General features: G+C 40.7%; 1 protein-coding gene across 1 annotated transcript; it reads left to right on the top strand.

Moving 5' to 3' along the window:
- Nucleotides 1–4,491: 4,491 nt before the first annotated feature.
- On the top strand, nucleotides 4,492–26,750 carry LOC126406892 (rho-related GTP-binding protein RhoQ). The gene is made up of 5 exons (XM_050071448.1): nucleotides 4,492–5,076; nucleotides 5,433–5,491; nucleotides 17,990–18,154; nucleotides 20,950–21,045; nucleotides 23,294–26,750. Exons 1-5 carry the CDS (start codon nucleotides 4,935–4,937, stop codon nucleotides 23,453–23,455), a joined length of 624 nt encoding a protein of 207 aa, XP_049927405.1. The 5' UTR covers nucleotides 4,492–4,934; the 3' UTR covers nucleotides 23,456–26,750.
- Nucleotides 26,751–27,437: the final 687 nt, after the last annotated feature.

Raw genomic sequence — 27,437 nt, 5'->3', positions numbered from 1 at the left:
GAGCATACAGATGAGGAACTCCATGTGTTTGATGCTGAGCGGGCGAGAAGAGAGGCTGAATGCACAGAATGGGATTCGGTGCTACTGCTACCATCGTTGGGGAGATATATCACCAGGAGGAAAAGCGCCGCAGAGAGTGCATCACAAGGAGTGAAGTTGCATCTTCTTTTCCTCGCAGATGATGGTTCGGGTTCATTCTCTCCTGTTGTGTGGTAAGAGTGGTCCATTCACAAACTTTATAACTAAAAAAACTTTTCACTATTCTCCATCGACGAACTACTAACACTCTCTGCTGTAACACTCTCTGCTGTTTCCTCCTCCTTCTTCCTTCCTTCCACTGTCTTTGTTGGTTTATTTATACAAGTGAACGCGTTCTCTGGCTGGCTGGATTGTCCGCTAGGGCTGCCATGGCGGCGCAAGATGGCGACCTCTCTAAAGCAAGGCCCTTGCTATATATATATATATATATATATATAAAAGCATAATTATAAGGCTACGAAAACCAAACGAATTTTATTTTATAGCGATTATACACTTATATAAACATATCAATGGGTAGAATATTCAGATTCAGATTCAGATTTGACAATAAACCATGCCAAATATTACACACTGGCCCTTTAAGGGGCAGGTTGTCTACATAACTACAGAAAGTGTCCTCAGGTTCTCAGTCAGATCCACCCCTCACTCCTCCTCAGCTCCACCCTCTTATCCAAATATGGCCACATCTGGGTCCAAAAAGCCAAGATGGCAACAGCCGAAATGCCGAACTTGAGGCTTCAAAACAGCAGTCCACAAACCTATGGGTCACGTCAAAGTAGCTACTGCCATTATTTTGAAAGTGTGTTCTGGTGTGTTTTTCTGCAGAGACTCTGCCCTCTGCCTGCATTATCTTATTTTCTGTTTAAGTCATGTATGGTCACAACCAGGTGCCTGACCGTCAGGAGCAGCTATGTAAGAGACACAGTGCTGAAAAAAATGCGAATATAGCGAGGCAAAATACCAGATGAGAGTGAATCTGGGGTTGACTTGTACTTTAACTTTTACTAGTGAGCATGTTTACAAACAGTAACTGACAATTCTGCATGGTGTACCTTTAAGTTCACAAAAACGATGACTGTCTGCATCGAATTGCATGATAATCTATCCAACAGTTGTTGAGTTATTTCACTCTAAACCACAAATATCACCTTTATGGTGGTGCTAGAGGAAAAGTCACACCACTTCACTCCACGCCACACAATTAATTCTCTGGGGACCATGACTGTATGTACCAACATTTTTGCTCATCCATACTATAGATCTCTTTCTGGAGTAGTGATGGACTGACCACTGTCACATAAGTCCCTTCGGGCTGGGCGCTTGAATGTGCCTAACACAGTAAATAGTATAACGAGATACACTACAAATCCCTGTAAGAAAATAACATAATGCATCAGTGCTGGAAGGCATAATTTAGAACAAAATTGAGAAAAAAAAGTTATTGCTGGCAAAAATGTTGAAGAAGCCAAATCCTTTCCAAACTTAATATATTCTTCTTTCAATTAGCATCACTTACCCACCTTTTAAATCCTAATATTTTCTTTATAAGTCGCTCCACGGACATTTTTCTATCCAGTTTGACCAATCTAGAAGCTTCAGCAACATTATATCACAGTGAGTGAAATATTTAAACCCTAGATACATTTTTAATGGATGGATCCTCACATCAGATGACAAAATCTGGAAGTCGTATCATTATGAAAACAGGGATATCAGATGTCTCTATGGAATCGTTATATAACTTCCTGATCTTTCAGAATTCTGAATTTAAAATAAAGCTCTTTAGGTCTGCACGCCTTTTCACACAGCATAGGTACAGTGATGGGCACACCAAATGTAATGACACAGAAAGATGAAAGACGTCAGAGTAAACAGTATCAAACTTATGTGCATGTTATGATGGGCAGTAAAATAGTTGTAAAGTGTGATTTTGTGAGGATATGCAGCAGACTGGTGGCTGTTTGCCTCGTGATCAGCACTAACTGCAAGTGATAGCTCATCCACCTTTTTATTCAACGACAGAGCACTTGCTATGGGAATAAAGTAATATCATATGGATGTTAGGAGTCTTATAGTGGGCTATCAGTGTAAGGAGCATCCATCAGAGATCATCCCAGCAGGCTGGCTTTTGTCATTTGAGCTGAGAGCCCCCTTGTTGCTCGCCTGCCCAACCCAGTGCAGGGAGCGCTGTCTCCAATGCAACACCTTCAGCAGGAGTACTACATGTATGAGGTAATTGTTGTTTGGTCATGTGAGCTGCTGCAGCAGCTGTCAAATGTGATGATAGCAGGAGAATCCTCAGCCCCGCCCCCTGCGGCTGATTGGACAACTCACATCCGACTAGGGACCATCAACCAAGAGATCAGCCTATAGATGCACTCAGAGATGAGTTTCAACCAGGGAATGCAGAGAAGAGTGAAAAGGAGAAGCAGAATATTAGTAATGTGACTGTGCTGAAAGCTGACAGTAAACTGCTATTTCAGATAAGATAAGATAGATACACCTTTATGATCCCACAACTGAGAAATTCCAGGGTTACAACAGTCAAGGGGAAAGAGTCAGATTAAAGATTTCAAAACTTAAACTTAAAAACTTAAAACTTAAAAACTAGGCATGCAAAATAAAGTACAAAAATACAAGAAACAGCGATAAATAATAATAATAATAATAATAATAATAATAATGAAAAGTGGATAATAATGAACAGTGAATAAAAATGAGCAGTGGATTAAAGAGAGCACATCTAGTGCTAACACACACACACACACACACACACGATAGCACTGCTCTTATTTCACTGTCTTTAACGTGCACTTATTTGCGGTTACCGGTTTCTTTTTATCTCAAAGAATCAGTTATCAGTAACCAGAGGAAGCTCAGTTTCCTGTCAACTGCGACTCACTTGATTATCCTTGTGACATTATACAAGTTGTCTTCAATATATTGTGCTGATTCAGACAGCTGTATTATGAAAACATAGTGGTAATAGTGATTCTCTAAGATATTTGTGATGCCAAAAAGACAAAGCAGATGCAAATTAATAAGCAAATGATTTTTGAACTTATTTATAACGATGAGAAGCCAAAATCTCCATAACAGGGTGGCATTTGTCTGCATAGGAGTCATGTAAACTAGCTTCCAATGCCATGTTAAGACAAGACAAGTGGATTTTAATGGTGATGCATTTGTTTCTCAAATGAAACAATACTGTGTGTGCTTATGTTGTATTAGGTGAGGTATAACTGAAACAGGCATGTGGTGAGTGAGTATTGGTGATACTATATTAGATCATATGGTTAGAAACAGGTCTCTTGCACAATATTGTACATTTTATGTGAAAGATATGACAAGAGAGGCTGGCTCATTCCTGTGAAATGCCATCACTTGTTATCTTACTTTGCATGTTTCTGGACCTCTGGAGTTCAAGGCCCTCACTATAGGAACATTTGGCCTAGAGAGCAGAGAGATCGAGACAGAAAACTGATATGAGCGCGTGTGTGTGTGTGTGTGTGTGTGTGTGTGTGTGTGCATGCTCATCCTTTCCATTTGTAGAGAGCCAAGCTTTATGAAGATAGTTGTGGGTGCACTAATTTAAGGAGACAGCCCACACCTGGTCAACTGCAACACAGAGGTCAAATCTCTGTACGTCCCCTCCTTCTCTCACAACCACATCCCTCCTCCTGTGGCGTCTCCATCTGCAGCTCCCCGGTTCCGTCTCACATATCTCATCCATCCTTAACATACACATACACACACACAAACACACGATAGCACAGTAGGGCTATGTATGTTTCTATGTCTATCTATTTATCTCAACCACAAAGGCATGTGCAAAGTAGACAGACACTTCCCTAAATTTAGAAATATTTAAGAGTCAGACTTAAGTTACATTGTAGTGTCTAAACAAACAGGTGGGGTATACTCTTACATGTTAATCTGGACTGTCTGGTGGGACAGATGCATGTCTAGCCAAAGTGAAATCAATATTCTATTGTCTTTATTTAGGGACAGAGTGATGGGCTCCTTATGGTGGGTTTAGGGTGATGTTAAAGTCATGTTTTGAATATGACACCCTTATAATGTTCCCAGCATAGTCCTGTATGGATTTATTGTATCTTGCCTATAGGCTGTTGAATTTTGTAGCAGTAGCAGTATATATAGGCTAATAGTCCCACAGAGCCCTATGGTGTGTGTGGTAGTCCTACTCATTGGCATTTTACAGGCTGCCTCAGGGTATCGTTTTACTTCCTGTGGGGTCACATAGTGTGCTTCTTATATTTTCATATAGCGACTAAAAGAATGTGATTTTGCATAAAATCTTCCTCACATTTATGATGTCATTTCTTACAGTCTTTGGTCCACACATCCCCACCAGGCGGAGTGTACTTTATCCAGAGCCCCTTGGTTTCAAAACCAAGCTCCGCCTCTCCAGCAAGCGCACCCACCTTGTCCACCAGCAGCACAGTGCGCCAGGCAGTGAGAGCACAGGCGTGGAGCACACCGGGGAACGGGCACGACGGAGCGCCAGCAGCACGGACTTGCAGCGGCGGTACTTCACGGAGAAAAGACGGCCGGTTCTCGGTTAGGGAAACTCCGCATTAACATCTGTTAGGACTAGAAGAGGGGTCTTTTTCATATATTCAGCTGTGGAAAAGGGAACTCCTTCACGGTCAAATTTGGGAGTATTGTAACCGGTGGTGTGGAGAGAAAGATGCGGTTCCACTCCGACTCGGTGCGCCGCGCAGTCCGCCTCCGACGCTGGTGATGCCCGCCGTGCGGGGATCACCGCCCAGCAGCAGCAGCAGCAGCAGCGGCAGCAGCAGCAGGAGGAGGAGGGGGTCAGGACAACAGTGCGTCGGGGGGCCGGTGATGATGATGGTAAGGTCGGGATCATGGCAAACGGAACCGGTACCATCATGTTAAAATGCGTCGTGGTCGGGGACGGTGCAGTGGGAAAAACGTGTCTTCTGATGAGCTATGCCAATGACGCCTTTCCAGAGGAGTATGTGCCCACAGTCTTTGATCATTATGCAGGTATGGATACACATTTTCTATTATTCTGTCTATCATGAGCGTCTAATAATAACATCACGACACGTTGAACTGCTGCTATTGTGTGTTTTGTAATCCTTCCTCAGATTAAAATCTAATAGGAGAGAATATAATGTTGCCTGAGAGAAATCCCTGTTTCCTCTGCCTCCACTCTTTCTCCAACTGCATTGGCTTGCATCTGTTGCTATAATCAAAACCACTTGTTTGCCTTCCTCATAGCAGAGAGGGGTTGGGGACCCTGAGCACCCCCCCTCCCTTACTCCCTCCCTCCCTTTCTGCTCCCCACCCTCACCCTCTCTCCTTCCTCCTCTCAACTGCTCTTTGTCATTTCCTTGCAGTGAGTGTCAACGTTGGTGGGAAGCAGTACTTGCTGGGACTGTATGACACAGCTGGTCAGGTACAGTTTATTTTTTCCTCTGGCCAAGTGCCAAGCATGTCAAGGACACACACTCACATAGACTCTCTGGGTCTCTCACTCCATCTCTATCTCGGCCTCCCCATGCGCTCCTGGGACCAGTAACTATCCGACGGTGCCTCCAACACGCCCACAGGCTTCATATTCAGGCCAGACACTAAGCTGCAACAGGTGATGGTTATTCGCACATGGGTTTACTGCCAGAGTCTGGTGTGCCATGGACAGTGATGGCAGTGAAGGGGTTTCAATAGTTCTATTATGTGGAGAACAGGGCTCCTATGTCCAGTAGTGATGTCACAGGTTTGTTAATAGGGCCGCCTAATGCCTGGGCTTTTTCTTTACAATGTGCCATTCAGCGGGCAAGAGTTAAAACTGAAAATGCACTGGCCTACACACACAATAATGCTTCCACTCAGCAGAAGAGCCAGTGTAAACACACATTGAGAGAGGAAATCATGTTAACACAGGCTCACTGAGGGCATCAGTGCAGGATATAGTGCATTTATTGCCACCGGAACTTCCAGACTGAAGTTTAGAGCAAAAATGATTAATCGCTTGGTCTCTGTGATAACTTAGATAATTACACTACAGCTGTTATGATTAGTCAAGTAAGTGATTAGTTGACACAAATGAATTAATCAACAGTTTTGATAATCAATAAACTGTTCGTTGAAAAATTTTGATTAACTGACAGTGAAAATAATTGTTAGTGGCAGGCACAGATCATTAATGTCAGGGTAAAGCAAAAATGAATATGCGTAATATGTCATGCCACAGAAAAATGTGTCACTAATCACCCAGCCGAATTTAAATGTTACAAAAATCAGCAGTTGTATGAAATTAGGTTTCAAAATTGTGAAAAAAATAAGCAGTATTCTCTGCTCTGAGACACCAGGGGCCAGTCCACTGAAGGAGCTAAAACGAAGAATGATCAGCTGCCAAGTGACAGACTCCCGTTAGCAGCTAACCCAGTAGCACATACACAGCCCCCTGAGCCAAAGAGCGAGCCTTCATGCAGCTACAGACCCTCATTAGCAGCTAACCCAGTAGCACAAACAGTCTATGGTTGCACAGCACACATATCCCAAACTGAAGAATGAGAACTGCTAGGTGGCAATAGCCTCTTGGTCAGCAGCTAACAGCAGCTAATATTAGCAGTAAGCACACACCTACAGCAGCGAGCAGTAGGGGTGGGAATTGCCAGAAGACCAAGATACGATATTATCACGATACTTAAGTCACAATACAATATTACTGCGATTTTAAACATGTTGCGATATGCTGAATATTGCGCTAAAATATATTACGATACATTGGGATGTATTACCTTTTGTCAACTTCAAATTATGTCCCAGAAGGAAAACTACGTCCACATCTTTATAATCTAATAAGATAAAGTTTTCAGTCTGTTCATCTCACTTCAATCTTTTTTTTTTTTTTTTGCAGCAAAATGTACGGAATGGTTTTTAAAAGCAATTGATTTTTTTTACTCAAGTAGGCTACCTAAAATTTAATTTGTATTTGTAGTATTAATAATTCATATAATAAAGAAATCAATACTTGGCACTGTGTGACAGTTCGATATTGCCACACAAAAATATCGAGATACAATGCTGCATCGATTTTTTCCCAGCTTTTTTTTTTTTTTTTTTCAGCTCTGGGCCGAGCTGGGTAGCCAATTTGGGCTGAAAGACTTAAAGTTACGCTAGTTACGTCTGTTAAGCTTGTGTTTATATGATTGTGGCATTTAGTAGAGACGTTATTCATGTATTTGCAAAACTGGAAGCGCTAAGACAGCTGCTGAACGTGGCAAACTCCCAGGGGGTGAACTGAATGACATTAATGCTATACAATCTAACGTTAGTAGTAATGTAGTATTGTTGTGGTTGTGACAGGGTTTGTTAAAGATGGCTCCAATGCATCATTGAGGCATGATTTCAGGCCCTCACAGAAAATCTTGGACATAGAAACAGTGAAAAAAGGCTTAGTGGTCTGACTTCACAATTGAATACTACCCAGTTCACAGTCTTTTCACATTTTCAATAAGTGTTTCCTGACGTGTAATATTTAGAAAGCAGTCACTGTTTTTGATTTACCTGGACCTTAATACGAACATTTTGAAGGGCACATTAAACCTGGTATTTTATTGTTAAGAGCAGAAATGTTTAAAGGTGCTCTGTGGAGTTTTTGACCACTAGTCCTGAAGTGCCATGGAGCAATGTTCTTTACAAGTGGGCCCCGATTTGTTTGTATAGTGCACATGCTCAGCCGTTGGGGCAGGTTTTGAAGCAATTCCATTGATTGACAGTTGGCAACAGTATACAGTACTGGCAGCAGTGCTCACACACATACGCAGAGTGTTTCACTGAGACATACTGATTATAAACACAACTTCTGTTTGTTTACAAGACACTCCACAGAGCACCTTTAAGTTTGAACTCCCTTCAGCTACACTGCAAGACCCCATAACCTTTAACCTCCTGTCTTTCCGGCAGCCTAGAACTGTCCTCATGTCAAATGTTGAATAGTTAACACTTTCCTCAGGGCCAGATTTAACTGCGTCAAGTCAGAATGAGTCACAATCTGTAATCTGATCCGTTCATCGGAAAGACAAAAACTAGGCGCTGAAAGGTCACCCGAGGAATACTCAGCCATTTCTCTGTTCTGTTCATTCATGAATGCCAAAATGCACAAGTCCATGAATAGTAAATCTCATTCATCCTCCCTCCTTCAGCTACCTGTGGCTGTGTTATATTTCTCAGAGAAAACAGATGGTAGAGGTGTTACGACTCGGTTGTAAAAAGGGGAACACAATCTTATTGTCTATTCTCGCGTGTTTGATATGGTGTGTGTGTGTCAGAGGAGGGTTTGTTTTTAGCTGATTCAGAGTGTCTCTGAAATGGAGAAGTTCTCCCAGATGTCTGCCGTGGGTGCTGCCGGCCACCGAGAGTAGAGTTACTGCTCTTCAAAACGCAGCCCCCTCCGCCCCCGACTCTGCTGACCTCTTTATGTGGAGCACAAGGCCAGCTGGTAATGTTTATAGCTTCAGCCTCTGATCAAAGACCCGGCGCCCCAAAGAGAGACGGAGAGAGAGAGTGAAAGAAAGACAAAAAGAGGAAGAGAGAGAGACACACATGGGGGGAGGAGGAATTGCTCAGAAAATGGATAAATTCAGTCCTCTCAGTTTCATTTTCCTTTCTCTTACTTCTGTCACTCTGTCACTTAAACTCTCCCTTGTGCTACACATGTTCAACTGGCCTCAAGCTCCCTGTAATATTTATATTCCTGGCGTGGCTAGAGCTCCCACAATGCTTTGCTGTTCCGCGAGGGTATCAGCAGCATTACATGCCCTCATCAGACGCGATTTCATGCTGTCACGTTGGTGTTACATGTCAGGGTCGCATAATCACGGCTCGGCATTGAGCAGAGTGCCACTGTGATCTGTCTGCTTGTTGATACTGCTGCCCTGCCTGCTATTGTCTGCGCGCTGCCACGTCGCTCCCCCAGCCGCTGCCTATTGAATTATTCCATATGGAAGGTCTGCGAAGTCTGTTTTGCTGAATGTGACGAGGGAACAGAGGGGAAAGTCTTTACTTATTCATTCATTCTCCTGCTGCTGCTGCTGCTGCTGCTGCACTCAAGAAAATCTAGCATCACTGCCTGAGGAGGAGCAGGAGGAAACAGGAAGTGGATGCTAAGTGCTGTGGTACCCATGGAAACGCTTTAGGGAGAGGAACTCAAGAGTTGTGACCCCGTGGGATCTGTGCCCCGGTGCCCTAATAACCCCCACTTTGGTGTTGGTCTGTTCCTCATTTACTCAGCCTGTCAACTGCTCTCACACTTAACTGCACATCCTGTGATCACTTTTACCACTTGACTTCACCCATTCGCCCTCTCTCCTTACTGTCTGGTACAGTCTGATGAGTCTCTTTTGACTCAGCAAGCCAAAATGGCCCAGTGACCCCCAGACGTCCCAGTGGGGGTGGCAGGTGGGGATGGGGGTGAGGTCTGGAAGGGGAATACTGGAAATGGTTTCACCCAGCCGGGAGCCTGTCACCACTCAGCTGCTTGGACACTGACAAACAAGAATTCTTTAAACATGCCTCAGCTGATACTTTCAACTGGAGATGGCACTCTTTAGACTAGGGGTGGGCGACATGGCCAAAATCTGTTGTCATAGAGTATGCAATTTTATGTAACAGTAAATGAAAAGTTTCAGAACACAGTAATTGTTCAGTATATTGAATCAAGAAATGGTTTGAATTAACCATTCTGCACTTCAATTACATTTGATTATTTTCTTCTTGAGTTTGGAACGTTGATACAAAATAAAAAAAACGCCTTACACGAAAGCAAGACTCAAAACTGTAAAACTGAAATTCTTTCTAAATGGAAGCTTTAATGGGAACAATATTTTCAGGTGTCTGCCCAAATCACAGTACCTTTTGAGGCAGCTGTATTCACAAAATCAGGAGATAACATGAGGATCTAGCGCTGGTTTGCTACATAGCCTGCCCCGATTGGCTCCTGCTGTAGAAACATTTCGCCAGATCTGTATTAGTGAACACATTTCTACCATTGCATACTATATACCATCATATTGCCCAACCTTATTTACAGTACCCTCACTGCTTGCTATTCCTTGTAGGGAGGGAACGTCCACTCTTTTTAGGGAAACAATGAAAGGCAACAACTGTTTCGTTCATCAATGCAATTTTCAATTAATATATTAATCTGTCTATGTTGGGAAATAGTGAAAAAAAGTGGCACTCCAGCAATTTACTGCTGCATTTCAGATAGATTTTAAAAAAGAATGGTCAAAATTGACACAACAACACAGAGATAATCTGACTTTTAGGTTGCATTCACGCCAAATTAGGTGTTACAGGGTTGTGCGGCGATGTGGGCATGTCACTTAAAAAGCCTATGTTGGAGACCAGCTATAGAAAGCGAATCTCCCCATCTCAGTGACTGAGTATTTGTCTTTGGTAAGTTTGTTTATATTGGCTTTAAAGGTCTCTATAATTACTTTTGATTATCATCACTGTAGGATCTTTACTGCCACAAAAGACACAAGTGTGACACATAGACACAGCAAATTCTCTCCTTTGTAGGGTAGTACACATAAGCTGTTATCAGATACCTTGTACTTCTTTATTTCTCTTAGTCACTATAATATTAAATGATAGAAAGAGACTGTATTACTTGTTTCCTTGGACTGTGGGTGTGAAGTCGGGTGCGAAGTCGGGTGTGAAGTCAAGTTGCGTTTCTCTAAAAGTTGATTTTGTGTCAACTGTCCATCTTAGGCTGCTGACTTTTTTTTTGTTTTTTTTTTGTGGCATGCCTTGCAACCCCACCACCGCAGCCTAGACGCACTAATCAAATGAACGGTCACTTTCACAGCAAAACCTGATTCGGTTTGAATGCAGCCTTAGTACCTAGTATGGGTCGAGGTCCAAAACCACTGAATCCTCCATCTCCCTTGATGCAACCAATTCCTGATTGGTAAATGTACATTTTTAAAACTCCTCGTCCCAGATTGTAACACAAGTGTAACACAAGCTGTATTTTTCTTATTGTAAACAAAATCCTGTGAAAAAGATCAAACCAACAATGCGCTTCTCCGTCGGCCAATACCCTCCAACTTTACCCCCTTGTCTACGGCTCTGAGCTCCAAGTGCACTGGTTCTCTCTGAAAACTTATTAAAAAATTTTTAAAAATGCTTATTGATTTTCAGAAATAGCTGGGCGCTGTAGTTTTTAGCAAATTAGTAAACAGGAGTAAACAATGTATTTGTTGGAACTATTTTCAGCTGCGGATTCGTACACAATTGGTCCTCTAGTGAGTGGGATTGAGTCAAAATAAACTACAGTGTGTGTGTTTATGGTAATGAAGGAACATGTTACTCAGTGTAACAGTGTGGCTCATTGATGTGTTTTTAATAGCTTAGGACAACAATGGAGCTCCATGACACAGAGGAAGACGATATGTCAGGCTTCGGATACACAAACAAAACTTGTCAGTAGAATTAAGGTATTGTTAGTTTCAGTCTTGTTATGAGAAAAATATTGTGTATTATCAGTCTTAACCTTTAACAATTTTGTAATCTCCAAGCTGAGACTAAGATAAGGTCTGATGACCTCATAAGGGACTCAACAAAGCTCCTCTGGAGTCACAGAGGACATTATACGGCAGTTTCCATAGGCAGAGTAGTACTGACTGTAGTGAGGAAAGCAACAATTTATTGGTAAAATCAGTGGAATTCCCCTTTAAATATTTCTCAAAGATTTAGTGATTGATTGACAATCAATCAACTAATCAATTGAATAAGTTATCATTTCAGCAATACAATCTTTTGAAATTTCCTTGATCATCTTTTCCACCTGAAGTAGTATATTCAGATTTAGAAGGGCCTATATGAAGAGTCCCCTCAAATGAGTCATAGAAGGCCTTAATTTATGTTGAACCATGCACAGTTTATGTGCCACTGCCATTAAAGGCATCATAAATCTGTCAGATCTGTGACTGGAGTATGGCAGGATGTTCTCACTATAGAGGCATGAATAGACAGAGTGCATCAGAGCTGGAGCTCTGATTAACAATCATTAATCACCATTAAAGGACCAGTAAAACAGAAATGAGCATTAATAGCTTATTCCTGGGGTTAAATCCAGTTCTGCCAAATGTGCAGATTTGCAGATCAGAGACAGAACTTTGTGAATAGAAGCGTCTTGTGTCTGGGCTTGCGTTCCCACCCGGCGGCCATGTTAGAGCAGGCGTCTCTGACTCTGTTGACACTGCCAGTTTATAGAGCCCCGAGGAGGCGATGGGAGTAGAAGAGGAGAAAGATAGAAAAGAGAGAGCAGTAGGAGGAGAGAATGACTCACTGATATCATTGCACTCATATGTCACTGAGTCAACAGAGCACAGTCACACAGCAGAGCTGACACGCTGGCCAAATGAAGACGCAGAGTCGTGCCCTGATAGAAATGTATGGACATGTATGGAGAGAAGTTCGAGTTAATAGATCATCCACACACTAAGCCACTCTCATTTTTTTTTCTGTCATGCCTTTCTTCTACTGATCATAATATTTACTGCACTACCTTGGAAAGACTGTTATGAAATTTCTCAGTGATGTGCTCATGAACTGTTGAACTGCACTAATAAAACTGTGTGACATACTTCTGCTGGAAACTTTTATCCAAAGCACCTTAACAGCAGCATGAGTGTAAACATTTCTGGACCCAGCGCTGATCAAACATAAGATTGAGCATCGGAGCTACGTAGGAGTACACACTCTGTCTGTGTCTTGCTATATACACTCGGAGTGGCTAGCGGGCATACTGTCTTTGGTAATGTGTCAGGGGTGTACTGAGGAAACAGAGTGAGAGGCAGAGATGGGTCTCAGAGAAGCTCTGGGCCTGTTTACAGTAAACTGCTGAGTGGCTTACACTGTGTTCCTTTATGTCTGTGGCTCACAGGGGGATCGGAGGGTTCACTTGTGCAAGCAAAGGTCACACATACTAACACACACACATGCATCACACACACAGTGCATTTGATCCCATGTGACAGATATACTGTATCTTTGGTGGCAGAGCAAAGCACATAATGTATGAATGCAAAACTACACAAGAGGGTTAAGGCAGATAGAATTGGGAACTATGTCATAATATACATTTGTTTACTACAGATTTTGCTTTAATGTAGCTATTGCTTCAGTATTTTTGGTTGTATGGAATGACATTACAGGGAAAACTGCACAACAGGGAGCAGGACTGCTTTATGGCAACATTGGAATCATAGGATTGTTGAATCAGTGTGATTTATCTTATTTTTCAGGTATTTAATTTGCTTGATGAGCCCAAAACAGACAGTCCTATCTAGTTATATTATCTAGAACAACTCTCTAGTGAGCTTCAAAGTTCATTATTGACCTTGGAAACTGTAGTTTGACCATAAATTTAACTTATGATGCGTTGAACTTTAAGAATAAACAGTAACAGAATCAACAATAAATCTAGATTCTCTGTGAGGCTGTATTTAGGCACAGCAATGCTGTAAGCTAAATGCTAATGTCAGCATGATAACATGCCCACAGTAACAATCCTAACACGCTGCTGTTTAACAAGAATGGTTACCATGTTCATGTTCACCTTTATATGGTGCATTCCATTTACACTGGGAAACTATATTATATCAGGATATACGTATATTTACATTATGCACATATACCCCTGGTTAGTTTTTTATTGAGGGGTGGTCAGTATAAATAAGGTTCAGGTTCAGATTCAGGTTAGTTTATTGATACCCAAGGGTAAACTAGTTTTGCAGTCGAGAGTCAAAACATCCATCACAGTTTGAACAGTCATAACAAAACATAGAACATAGAATACAAGAAAGAAATTTAAAACGACAGAAAGTGCTGCAATCCATAAAATTAAAGCATGGAAATAAAACTTTCTATCAGGGTAGACCTACATGTACATTCACACATCATAATAAAGTACATTTTATGGAAAATCTATGGAGTAATTCTTAATGGATGTAAAAATTACATTCAATAAACATTTAAAAGCAACACTTTTGTTTTTGCTCCTATATTCACAGGTTTAAGTTAAAGATCTAAGACTTTTCTGAAGCACTTAAAGCTCTCGGTATATTTCTCTCAAATTTTCGTCACAAATTTGTTCAAATCTGTGTTAGTGAGCATCCATCTGACAAGTGTGGCTTATCATTATGATAAGCCACACATCATCACTACACAGGTATGCCTTGGGAAGGTAACAATAAAAGGCCACGCTAAAATGTGCAGTTTGATCACACAACACAATGACACTGATGTCACAAGATTTGAGGGGGCGTGCCATTGGCATGTTGACTTCAAGATTGTCCACCAGAGTTGTTGCCCGTGCATTGAATGTTTATTTCACTGCCATGAACCGTCTCCGGTGTCATTTCCGAGATGTTGGCAGTACGTTCAACTGGCACACAGGACCTCCACATCCAGCGTCTTCACCTGCGAGATTGTCTGAGAGCAGCCACCCAGACAGCTGATACATTGATTGGTTTGCACAGCAGAAGAATTTCTGCACAAACCATCAGAAACTGTCTCAGACCCTCACTAGGGTCTTGACCTGACAGCAATTTGTTGTTGTAACTGACTTTAGTGGGCCATTGCTCACCTTCGATGGAATCTGGCACTTTGGAGAAGATGAATCCCAGTTTACACTGTACAGGACAAATAGTAGACGTAGCGTGTATGGCATTGTGTGGGCAAGCCATTTGCTAACATCGTTAACAGAGTGCCCCATAATGAAGGTGGGGTTATAGTACTGGTTGGCATAAGCTAAGGTCAACTGTTATAAGACACCTAACGTTATGCCTGACTCGTTACCTGACACTCCTAACGCTGGTCATTGTTACTTTTAACTAAACTTTATTATTTCCCTGTGGTGTGCAGTTGGACTTGAACGTATGCCTCACTTACCTAATGTGTGTAGATCTCTGAGCTGTCTAGGGGGTAAATGGGTCACTCACCCTTCATCAGACCCGACAGCTACGGTAGGCGGCCACCCTGACCCGACGCTTCGGGCGTCCCCTCCGGTCAACGGCCAGGCTGGGCCAGCACAAGCAGCGTTGCTGTGATTTTAGATCATAGGGGGGTTGAACGCGACCCCAGATCAGGTGAGGTGTGTAGTGGTGTTCCCGGATCAGTGGATTTTGTCTCCGGATTACTGAATGTCTGTCGGAATCTTCTGCAGAAGTGTAGCGTGGCGTGGCAGTCTGTCGGCGTCTCAAGCAGCCAGCCTTGACTCCAATCAACCGCTGCCTTTTCAGGTGTGTGAGCTCCTAGGAAGGGGAGTTACCCAATACCCCAAGTGGAACATCAGCCTCTCCCTGCTTCCTAACTCCACCCCTAACCATACACCTAGGCCTCCTAATTATGTTCCATAACATCAACGAACACAGATGCATTTTACTGATGGCAATGTGAATGCACAGAGATACCGTGATGAGATCCTGAAACCCATTGTCATGCCATTTATCTGCCACAGTGACCTCATGTGGTAGCCTGATAATGCATGGCCCCATATTGCAAGGATCTGTACACAATTACTGGAAGCTGGAAACTTTCTTGCATGGCCTGCATACTTATTAGACATGTCACACAGTGAGCATGTTTGGGAGGCTCTAGATTGGCGTGTACAGCACACTCTAAAATGTGCAGTTTGATCACGTAACACATTGCTACAGATGTCGCAAGTTTTAGAGAGTGCGCCATTGACATCTTGACTGCAGGAATGTCCACCAAAGCTGTTGTCTGTGAACATAACGTTCATTTCAGTACCATAAGAAGTCTCCAAAGTAATTTCCCTGAATTCGGCAGTACATCCAACCAGCCTCACAAACACACAAAGCGGTTATTGTGACAAGCTGTTGTTAGGTCAAGACCCTGGTTAGGATGTTGAGCATCCAGACAAGCTTCCCTGAGACAGTTCCTGACAATTTGGGCAGAAATTCTTCGGTTGTGCAAACTAGTTAAAGCATCAGCCGTACAGATCTTACAGGTGGATGTGGTTGCCTGAGCAAATGTGGTTACATGTGGTCTGTGGTTTTGAGGGAGGTTGGATTTACTGCCAAGTTAACAGAATCAACATTGGAGATTTGGTCGCAAATTTTAACACATTCGGGAGAAATGTGTCTTTTGAGTGCATGACAGTGTCTTAGATCTTTAACTTAAACCTATGAAAAATGGGAGCAAAAACAAAAGTTTTGGCGTTTAAATTTTTGTTCAGCATAGATAAGACTGCCTGTTTTTGCCTGTTCAGTGAATTAAATTCCTTCATCACATTGATGCAAGAATCTGGTACACACCAAATATTTAGATAAAGCAGTCCTGCATTGATCATTGCCCACAATGCCCAACACACCTGCCATAATTAAAGGATAGACACCATGCCTAATTTTAACCAAATCATACAGCCCACAACTTCAGGGCTTTGTGTTGGTCTGTCAGCATATTTTAAACTATACAACTAAAAACATACAGTCATGACATATTTTTTCAGCTTTCCCTGATCACCAGATGGCTTGCGTTCATAACTGATTTATCAAAAAGGGATAATCAAATATTGAATGACTGTGATTGTCAAAACACTCAATCATCTCCTGTTATGAACCCCAACCTGCTGCCACTCAAGGAAGTTCAAAACAGCCACTAAGAATTATCTGAAATTCCTGCAGGAGCCAGGTCTGTGAAAACCTGTACTCATTTGAAAGTAAGAGAATGGACAGCTCATACATTTTTGAATCATAACCACTTGACCCACTCCAGTGGAGCGTACTTGAGTCATCTACAATACGAGCACAGGCGTGATGATTTATACTACTACTCCAGTGGAATATAAAGTCGGTATATCTTAAATCCATTACATGGGCGACAAAAGATGACGTACTCTCTTGGCTTTTCTACTGATATTTGGAGAATCTTCAGACATTTAGCTCATGTGCATAACCATTCCCCTTGATGCATTTGCGTGAGGACTCGTTTCTGGGGTTGTGGCAGTGTGATTGTGTTGGACTCTGCCGTGTGTGTTTGGCAGAGAATGGGTCTCGCTGAAGGCATCAGAATGAAAGACTGTCATGCCAGCGCTGTGTTGTCCCACTGCAACTATCTCTGGCACAGTGGGACGTGGCATACAGTTTGCTTTGATTTCAGGCATCTGAACGATACATTTCCCCAGACAAGAGAGTGAGATTGATTCACTTGGTACGAGTTGGTCTGGTTGAGTCATATCTAATTACTGGAGATCCATTGATCGCCTGTGTCACTGAGCTAGCAGCAGAAAACCATCCTGATGTATGCCATCAGAAGAAGAAGTGAGATGGGTCATGAATATTCATATGTGTGCAAGTCGGACACTCTGTCAAAAGGGTTTATCTTTGGTGAGAACAAGAGGGCGCTTGAGCCGACGCACAAAGGACAGTCTTGCGTCTGTGAATTAGCCATTTACACCACACATACAATATGGGAGATGGCAGGGTGTCTGGTTTTCAGTGTCTTGTGGCGATGCCTTGTGCTCAGCTCGCGTTAAAGGACTGCAAATGTGAAATAATCCCTTAACGTCTTTGTCAACCCTCATGTGAAGGTCATCCCCCTCACAGTCTCTTCTCTTCAATTCCAAGTGCAGTTCTTTATGCACATCATTCCTGTCATAATATTCCACATCACTCCTATAAAACAGCCAAGGAGCTAGTAAGCTAAGCACAGTGTAAAGTTAGATCTCCTGGCTCCGTAGAGGAGTAAAAGTCTATCTGTGTTTCAGAGCTCATTTTTCACACACTTTAATAATTCATGAGTAATAATTTCTCAGACGTTAAGAAACAGAAATGAATCATGTCTGCTCACCGTCCTGACCTCTCATCCTCCCCTGACCCCAAATGTTAACTATTCCTGTCCTGTCTCCTTCCAGGAGGACTACGACCGCCTGAGACCATTGTCCTACCCAATGACAGATGTCTTCCTCATATGCTTCTCTGTGGTAAACCCTGCCAGTTTCCAGAATGTGCGTGAGGAATGGGTGCCTGAGTTGCAGGAGTATGCGCCTAGTGTCCCCTACCTGCTCATTGGTACCCAGGTCAGTCCATGATGCCAGAGGTCTTCACACTCTGCTTCAAATTACTCCATACATTAGATTTTTATTAACATATATGCCTAGATATTCTGGTCTACAATAAGAACATCTGTACCCACAATATGTTAACATTATATGATATAAACTGTCAGGTTCTGGCCTACATTTTACATCCAGATTTTTAACGGAAAATATAAGACTCTGTTGTGTTTTTGCTATTGTCTCTGTTGAGGGACACACACTTCAGCTACAATGTGAAGACAATGAGGCCACAAAGGCCAACAGAGCAATCTCTTATTCAGAGACAAATATGCATTGAATGCACCTTGGTTGTGTTGCCATGGTCATGTTTCCAAACCCTGAAGGGGGACTGCATAATGTGCAGCAGACATAAATGGAGTATAACACAACCTCACAAAAGAAAAGAGCAGTTTCTCACTGTATAGACCGCAAACTGTTAGTTGTCAGAACATTGTCAGACCTTTTATCATTTCAGTCAGTTTTCAAGCAAAATCATTATAAAAAGAATATCTTTGGGTTTTGGACTGTTGGTCTTTAAAAAATAACACATTTAATATGTCTTCTGAGCTTTGGCAAATATAATTGGCCTTTTATTCTAATTTCTAATACTTTGGATGGTGACTCTCAGTAACGTTATTTGAGGTTTCATGGCACCAAACATCATATAAACACAACAAAACTGAAGACACAGATTGAGCCTTAAGAGCAAAAAACACAAAATAAATAAAACTCCATACAGGCAACAGGCAGTAAATTCACCAATTAATTCAACAAAACTTTCTGTAAACACTGATGAAGTGGCTCACTATCTATGCTACACTTGGGATGGTGCTCTAAAAATCTGCCCAGCAACACCAGAAGTAAATGTCTTGCCACTCCCAGCCACCTGATGGTGTATGTTACACCACCACCTTAGATGTTGGCATTATGTTGTGTAAGTAACATTTGAGACTAGGTTTAGGTTACCTTTTTTGCTGAATGTACTATATGCATTCATTTGGTTACGTCAGCCATATGAAAAACAGCAATGTGAACTACTATTTATAATAATAATACAACAGTATAAGTATTACTCCTGATATTACTACGGCAATAGACTGTGTATGTAATTCATACTTAAATATGCATTCATTCATTTTTTGGCTCCTTTGGACCAGTGGAACAGGCTTTAAATTTTATCACCTTACAAAATTGTTATGGCTAACATGTTGGCAAAAAGTTACTGCTATTTAGCCATCCAGCAGACACGCAGCAGCATTCATTTGGAGTAGCATTCTGTACCACCTGATGAATGTAAATCTGATATTCACTTTCCCTTTAGCTCTTTTTTTTATGTTTTAATATCTGTCTTTTTAGCCGATAAGTGCTCAATAATGTCTACCAACTAGTCTCTAACTTTGTCTATATGTTAATTTTGCTGGAAAAACAGAGTTTGATGAGACCAAGGATACTGAACTAGAACAGTCAAGTTCTAGGCCTTAAAGCCAAAACAGTGAGCTGAAAGATGCTAAAATGTTTTGTAGAGCTGAGGGGCTTACAACTATAAATGAACCTTTGCAACACTGTAGTGGTCCCCAGTGACATCAATTAATAAACAATGTTTACCTTTTTTCTCTGTTTACTGTAGAGGTGTGTGAGAAAAATGAGAGTTTTCTTCATGCATCCAAGATAACTCAGCTAGTAACTGTTATACAAATGATCATTTTGCAGGTGAAGTATTCCTTGAAGTAGAAGTGATAAAAAAATAATTCAGCCACCACTTATCACAGCCTGAGTTCCCTGAACATGAGCCTTGGCAAAGAACAGTTATTCATTCAAACAAAAAAAAAAACAAAAAAATGGGACAGTCAGTACAAACCTGGCTGGGGACCTCAAGCTGATCTGGCTCACATAAAGGTGAGGTCTGTGGCTTAGTACAGGAGTCCTCACTGGCTGAAAGGCAATAATTAAATCAGATATGTTTAAAGCAGCAATTAACTTATGCAAAGATGCTAAAGCTAGGCTTATGTCTTTTGATCTTCAATAGAGGCATCACTACATGGTGTTGATATTAAGAGACAACACTAATCCAAAGCATTAGCTCATTTCTAAAGCCTTAAAACCCATTGCCAATACCATATGTCCTCTTGAAAATGAGCGCTGACTTGTGGGTGATTTTTGGTGTTCCCTGGCAACCAAATGCCAGTGCAGCCAAGGCCCAGCGGTGATGAGGAGGATGGAGTGGGTGTCTGATTTATCTCGTGTCAGCTGATGTTTACTGCCCTTTTATCAGTTCCTGTCATAACTCACTTGCTGCTCTTCGGCCGGATGCTGATATGTACACGAGCTTCATAACAGTGAGCTACGCTGACACAAATCACACCAATTGAGAAAAGAGTTAATGAAGGTTGCTCCCAGTGAGATTGTGCAGGTGGATGCATTTATCATAACTGGTTATTACTAAGCTGGGGATGAGTTGTGTGTGCTGAGCATTGCAATGAATAAAAGAAGAGTGAGGAACCTTGTGGTTGGCTGTGAAATGGCTTTGCACAAGAGCAGGAAGTGTGGGCCAACATGGCTTTGTTTCAAAATGAGAAAACACACTGTCAGTTATGCAGCTCTCGTGGCTATGTTTAGAAGCATGGAGAAAAGTGCTGTAATGCCTGAGTTGATGTTGACCAATCGGTAAAGTGAATATAAAACTATGAACAAAGTATTTAATGGACATTCATACTAGTATTAATATCCACGTTGTGAGAGTGACTTAGCTCAGAGGAAGTGTCCCTTATCTCTTTCAGATTGATCTTCGTGATGACCCCAAGACCATTGCCAAACTGAATGACATGAAGGAGAAGCCCATACCCACTGAGCAAGGACAAAAGCTAGCAAAAGAGGTTTGTATTTGTTCCTACTGAAGAAGTGAAGTAACAAGTAACTAGCCAAAGACACTAGAGGCTTATCTTTCCACTTTAAGTGTTGTAGAAGTTAGCTGTCAGGTCCAGTTAGATTCCTCTGTCTTGATTTGACCCAGGATCGTCTCTGTAGGAATGTCATTTCCTCAGTGAAATGCCTGGAATCAGACCTCTGTACATTCTTCGCCTTGAAATGAATCCAGGAATACATTCTGGGTCAACATGGATGTCCAGAAGAGTTCCAGGCTGTAGGACGTAGATACCAAATGTGGTCTGTGATTAATTGCTCCTGTCAGGCAGAAACGCAGAATAAAAGTCAAATGTTCAAAACTGACAACCCAGCCTCCTTTAAAAGTTAATATTCATGCAAATTGGCAACATTAGATAGGATTTAGGTGGGATTCATGTCTCGTGGAAGTCATTAAGTTTTCTTAAGATACGTTTAAGACAACTGACAATCCCCCAAATTAGAGTCATTTCGTTTAGTGTGAGCAGTATTTTACCTTGGACATTATTACCTACAACTTTGTTGTCACCATAGATGACTTGTTTTTCTTAACATCCCTGTCGAAATTTTGATACATTTACAAGACTTGAATGATGAAATGTAACTAGCCCCAGTTTTTAGCCTTTTGTGTATAACCATTATGTTGGCATGACAGAGCCGAGCATCCGTTTTTACGAAACCTGAATACTTGGCAGTATCATTATCATAGCTGTTTGCTAAATATTTAGCTGGAGCCAGTAAGCTTAGCTTAGCATAAACACTGGAAAAAGGGGGAAACAGCTAGCCTGGCTCTGTTCAAAGGTTGCAAAATAGCCTATCAGCACTTTGAGGCTCACTAATTTATACATTCTGTCTCATTTGTTCAATTTGTAAAACAAATAAATAAGTAAAAATGACTGCCAGGACATCGTTGCTCTGGCCAAGAAATAATCCCTGCTTCTAGTTTTTATGCAGGGAAACTTTAGATTTGTGCCAAAATGGAAGGGTTGCAGAAATATAATAGGTCGGAGGGACTTGAGTCAGACTCAAAAAAAAACTTGAACCTCAACTTTGACTTTAATTCCAATTACTTATTACATCAGTCAGACATGAGCCTTTTGACTTGAAAATACCTGATACCTTCCCTAAACCTAAAGATTTAAAAATATGTCAAGGTCAGTGATACTGTATACAACTTCAGCCTACTCTGTTACTATTTTACAGCACTTACATTATATGAGACAGGACAGAAACATACAAAATTCATTCTGTTTTGATTTAGGTTAATAATGCTAAAATGCAATGTCAGCAAAAAAAATTCATGATAAAGTTCAGTTGCACTTGTTTTAACAGATAAATACTATTCTTGAAAAGCAGTCATATTTTTGTGAATATATTATTACGCTCTTGTTAAAAATGGCATTAAATTTGGTTAAGAGTGCACTATGACTTGTTTAGGACTTGAAATTCGGATTAGGACTCAGGATTTGCCTGTCTTGACTTGGGACTTGATTGCAAAGACTGGAGACTCACTTGTGACTTAAAAAAAATTAACTTGGTTCCACCTCAGATAATATGATTGCCATTGTGACACAAAAGTGACCCGGGCGCTTATTCAGAAATGAGATCACAACATAAGATTGCCATCATGCTTATGTAATAAAGGGAGTGTCTGAAAAGGGCTATACGAACACATAAGGTCACTTCTTACTGCAGATACATAAGAGGCATTTCATGTACAACTGAACAAAGGCCAAGCTGCCAAATAGAGTACATTGGCAAGTAGTCTAAAGCTCGCTAACACATTATTTATTGTTTGTTTCATCTATACAAAAAAAAGGTTGTTTGCCATTTTACAGGATGTTCTGTGAAATATTATGGCATATAACCTCCATAAAATGGCAAATAGATGTATTTACACTTCAGTTTTTATATGGCTTGAACAAATGGGAGATAATATGTTAATTAGTGAGCTTTACAGATGCTGGTAGGCAGATGCTCTTACCTAGATGTTAGCCAGGCTAACTGTTCCCCCCTGTTAACAGTCTTTATGCTAAGCTAAGCTAACCAGCTGCTGTCTGTGTCTTTACATTTACTACAGAAATGCTATTGATCATCTCATATAACTCTTGGCAGGAAAGACAATATTTTCCTTTACCTTAACCTATAATAACTGCTAGTTGACCGTTGTATTGTGCTGGATTTTTTTTGTCTGATGGTCTGACTGTCTTCTCTTCTCATCAGATTGGTGCATGTTGCTACGTGGAATGTTCAGCTTTGACGCAGAAGGGCCTGAAGACGGTGTTTGACGAGGCCATCATCGCAATCCTGACTCCCAAGAAAAAAAAGGGAGCTCTGAAGAGAAGACTGGGACCCCGCTGCATCAACTGCTGTCTGATCACGTGATACATAAAACCGGAGATCATTCAGCAACAAACCATAAACCAAACCTCGACTGGAGGCAAAAGACAGACAAAAGGAAAAAAATGCAGACAGCAGAGTTAGACAAAAGAGAGGACTGAAAAGGACAAAACAAGAGCCACTTTTAAGCTGCAGGGCTCTTGAAAGGCCATAACTCTCTCCTGCTGTCCAACACAGGTTGAGGATGCAGTTTACTACCAAAGGAGCACAAAACCCAAGTCAGTCTCTTCTTCTAAAAGACTTTTTGCCTCAAAAGTACCATCTTTTATAACCATTTTTAATCATTTTCCTGTACAAAATTGTTGTAAGCTGTCATGCAAAAAAAAAAAAGAAAAAAAAAAGACATTTTAAGAGAGATGCTACATTTAAAGAATTCATATCATTTCTCTGGTTTTCAAAGCTAGATTATTGATTTGTGCATTTCTCCATACAAGAGCAGAGAAAGTTTGCAGCTGATAAATAATGAGAGGCTGACTTAAGTGACACTGTGACAGTGGCCAGGATACATTTCTGGACATAAGGGCCCAGTTTTTTTTCTGATTTAAAACTTGTGCTACAAAGGCTCTATTGGCCCACAAAGTCTGGCTCCAATTATTTGTCAATTGAAAATCTGCAAATGAAACCACACAAGGTGCTTTGCATTGTGTGGGGGACAGCACAAATCAACAATGAGAGTAATGCTGTTCAGACAACATATTTTGGACCTAGAACTGTATTATTTTAAAGTTTTACAGTCTTGTTTTTGCCTTATGAAAACCCCATTATTTTATAGTGTGGCATGCCAAAACATACTGTAAGTTAGGGGCGGAGGTCTTCATCAGGAACTGGAGAGGTCTATTATCCATTTCTAAAATATATTATCCAGAGTTTATAATTCTATATCTCTAAAATAGAGATGACTTAGTCCATGCGAATATTATTTTGTCAGCTGATGGCTTACTTTTTTTGCTTTTCTGCAATAATGTGTTATCCTTTCATCACCTAAAAGAAGGTTTAGAAGAACGGAAGCCGAGATCCAATCATTTTTTAAATTCCATTATCTCGAGATCACGAGTGAATTGTTATCCCAAGATTACGAGATAATCAACCTGTTATCATGAGTAAACAAAAGGTTGTTTCCTCTTATTACTTATAGGCTAATGTTTATCAGTGCCATGCCAAATTATCTTGTTATCGAGAAATCTGTCTTTTGTTTTCTCAAGATAATGAGTTAATTATCTCGTGATCTCGAGATAACAAAGCTCATTTCCTCAAAATAATTAACTCTTGATCTTAAATGAATGGAATTAAAAAAAAAATAAAATAGGAGTAAGGCCGCTCTTGGCTTCCATATGGAAGAGAGAAGAAAAGGGATCTCATTTCAGAAATGAAACTCTGATTCATATCCAGCATCCAAAGAATCAAATGCACACTTTCATCAAATGCACACTTTCATCAAAATCAGGTGGCTAAGGTGACCCAATACTGTACATCTAATGCACAACATGAAGCACATGTCAGCGCCACTTCATTTGCCGGCACAACAAAGCACATTCCTCTGCTTTTAAACACAGTCCCTTTCCCAGAAATGGCTGATTGAAGCACAGAAGATGCACACTGTTCCATCAGGCACAAGTATGAGCATAGCACACTATCTTAACATGTACAATCATAGTCCATCAAGTCAAATCAGATTTTCACAAAATATTGGAAAGACACTAATTCAAACTGTTTTGAAAGGGGTTGCAGCAGCTGTTCGTATGTTCAAACTTGGCCTAGTTTTAATCAAAGCGTTAAGTAAGTGGAGATCTACACGTCACTAAATTAAATTGGGTTACACCACACAACATACTTTGAGTTTAGTTTCTACTATTTACACCCAGTAACTGTCAGGAGTAGCTGTTTTATAGCATTAGCCAACTGAACCACATAACGTTAGCTTGCTAACGTTGCCTCGTTTTGAATGAAGAATAAAAGAGGTAGAACATCTGATTTGACACTTCTAAAATCTGTTTAATATTGATGTAAAGTGTCCATTAGAAAGTCTGTTTTACCAAAACAACACCATATACCTTAAATTACAACATACTGTGCTAAAATGTTAGACTAAATGACTAGCTAACGTTAAATAAAATTGGTTAGGTTAGCATAATGCAATATTTCCCACTCATTATACATTTTACTAATAACTGATAATTTATGATGTTTCACTTCTGTATGCTTACATTTAAAAAGTATCAGCTCTAAAGTTTGATATAGGCTATTACTTGGTCACCTAAACCTGTCATTTTTGGCAGTTTAGTTATAGCCTTGATGCTACAGTGAATTTGCAAATTTCCCTCATGGATAAATAAAGTACTTAGCTACCAACCAATTACTAGTTAAGATATTTCTTAAGTTTTAATGGTGTAACCTAATACAAATCCCTAATTTGAAACTAGCAACTATTCACTAAAAATTTATACAGGACTTTACACACAAACTTAGTGATGGATTTATGAATAGCTTGTGCAACCCAGTTGTAGAAGTCGGTCTTTCCAGTCCAATTCAATAGAGTTTGAATCAAAAATAATTACCAAATTCAAGTTATTAGGTCCTCTCACGTGACAGCTGTGAGAGGTTTTATATAATCTATGGAAAAAACATTAGTTCAACCACCACCCATAATCCCATCTTTATAGCACCACTGTAGAAACAGGTTATCCCCTGAGAATTCATTGATCCGTGTAATAAAGTCACATTCTATAACATTTCAAATAGAAATCAAGATGATATATGACGTTTACCAGGATTTAGAGAATAGTTAAAATATCTATGAGCTCCCAAAACAATTGTATGCAACAAAGGTATCCAGCCTACATGTCTGTAATACTGTAGGTAATAACTTCAAGGTTATGATTGAACTTTATTGCAAACCAAACATCAGAAATATCAGCTCTTCTTATTTTTATGCATTTGTTATTGGCTTTTTCTAACCTTTTTTTTGAAGAAATTAATCAAAGGTGCCAACTCTTGCTAAATGACTTCTGTTAATTTTGTGTTGAGAGTCAGATATGATGATTGATTAAAGCTTTAATGTAAATGGTGCTCCTCCTCTCTGTCCCAGCCTGCGTTGTATAACTGTCTTTCTGAGCAGCAGAGTGGATTTCGGGGTGAACAGCCTTCTCACTCGGACAGTCTTGCTTGCTTACGTTGTGTGAAGGTCCACCCTCAGGATCCAGGACCTAAGTGCCGCAGCCACCAATGCATTCTCCTGTTGATGCTCCTCTCTTCTCAATAAATGTGTTTACTGTGTTAATAAGCTGGCTTGGAGGGTTTAACTTTAAAGCGTCAGATGTGCTGCGAAACGCATTTGTAAAATTAACTTTTGTGGTGTTTATTCATGGAATTAAGGGCATTCATGTTCATTATGGGTCAGACATCACTGGGTTGACTTGACAAACAGGTCAATGGAATTAAACTCTGAGGTGTGTTTGAATGAATACACACAAATCCTTTATGTTTATCTAGATATGCTTTAATAGGCTTTGTTTAAAAAGTTTACTTGAATACACACAAATCCTTTATGTTTATCTAGATATGCTTTAATACGCTTTGTTTAAAAAGTTTTTTGTCTTGTCAACCTCTTAAAGTTGGTGACATTTCATCAATTTACTCCTAATGCTGTTGCTTGGTCTGAACAAGAATGAGTTGCGTTGATATTTGGAGCATGAGCGCCACTTGCTGGCTACTCTTATAATAACCTCCTACTGCAGGAATCTAGTATTGGATCAGGAGGCACCTAAACATGCACACTACTCTTGAAAGGAGTTTCCAGTCTGAGAGATACATCAACCAAACACCCACTGTTACTACTGCGGGTTAGTCAGCTGCCCTTGTTTTACAGTTTAATTACTGTCAGGGCAGATAGCCGCCCACCCAGAGCCTTGTTCTGTTCAAGGTTTCTAACTGTTCAAAGGAAGTTTTTCCTCACTGCCTTCACCAGGTC

Source organism: Epinephelus moara, chromosome 19, assembly GCF_006386435.1.
Source record: "Epinephelus moara isolate mb chromosome 19, YSFRI_EMoa_1.0, whole genome shotgun sequence".
NCBI classification, from domain to species: Eukaryota; Metazoa; Chordata; class Actinopteri; order Perciformes; family Serranidae; genus Epinephelus; species Epinephelus moara.
This window is presented reverse-complemented; position numbering and strand designations above follow the sequence as displayed.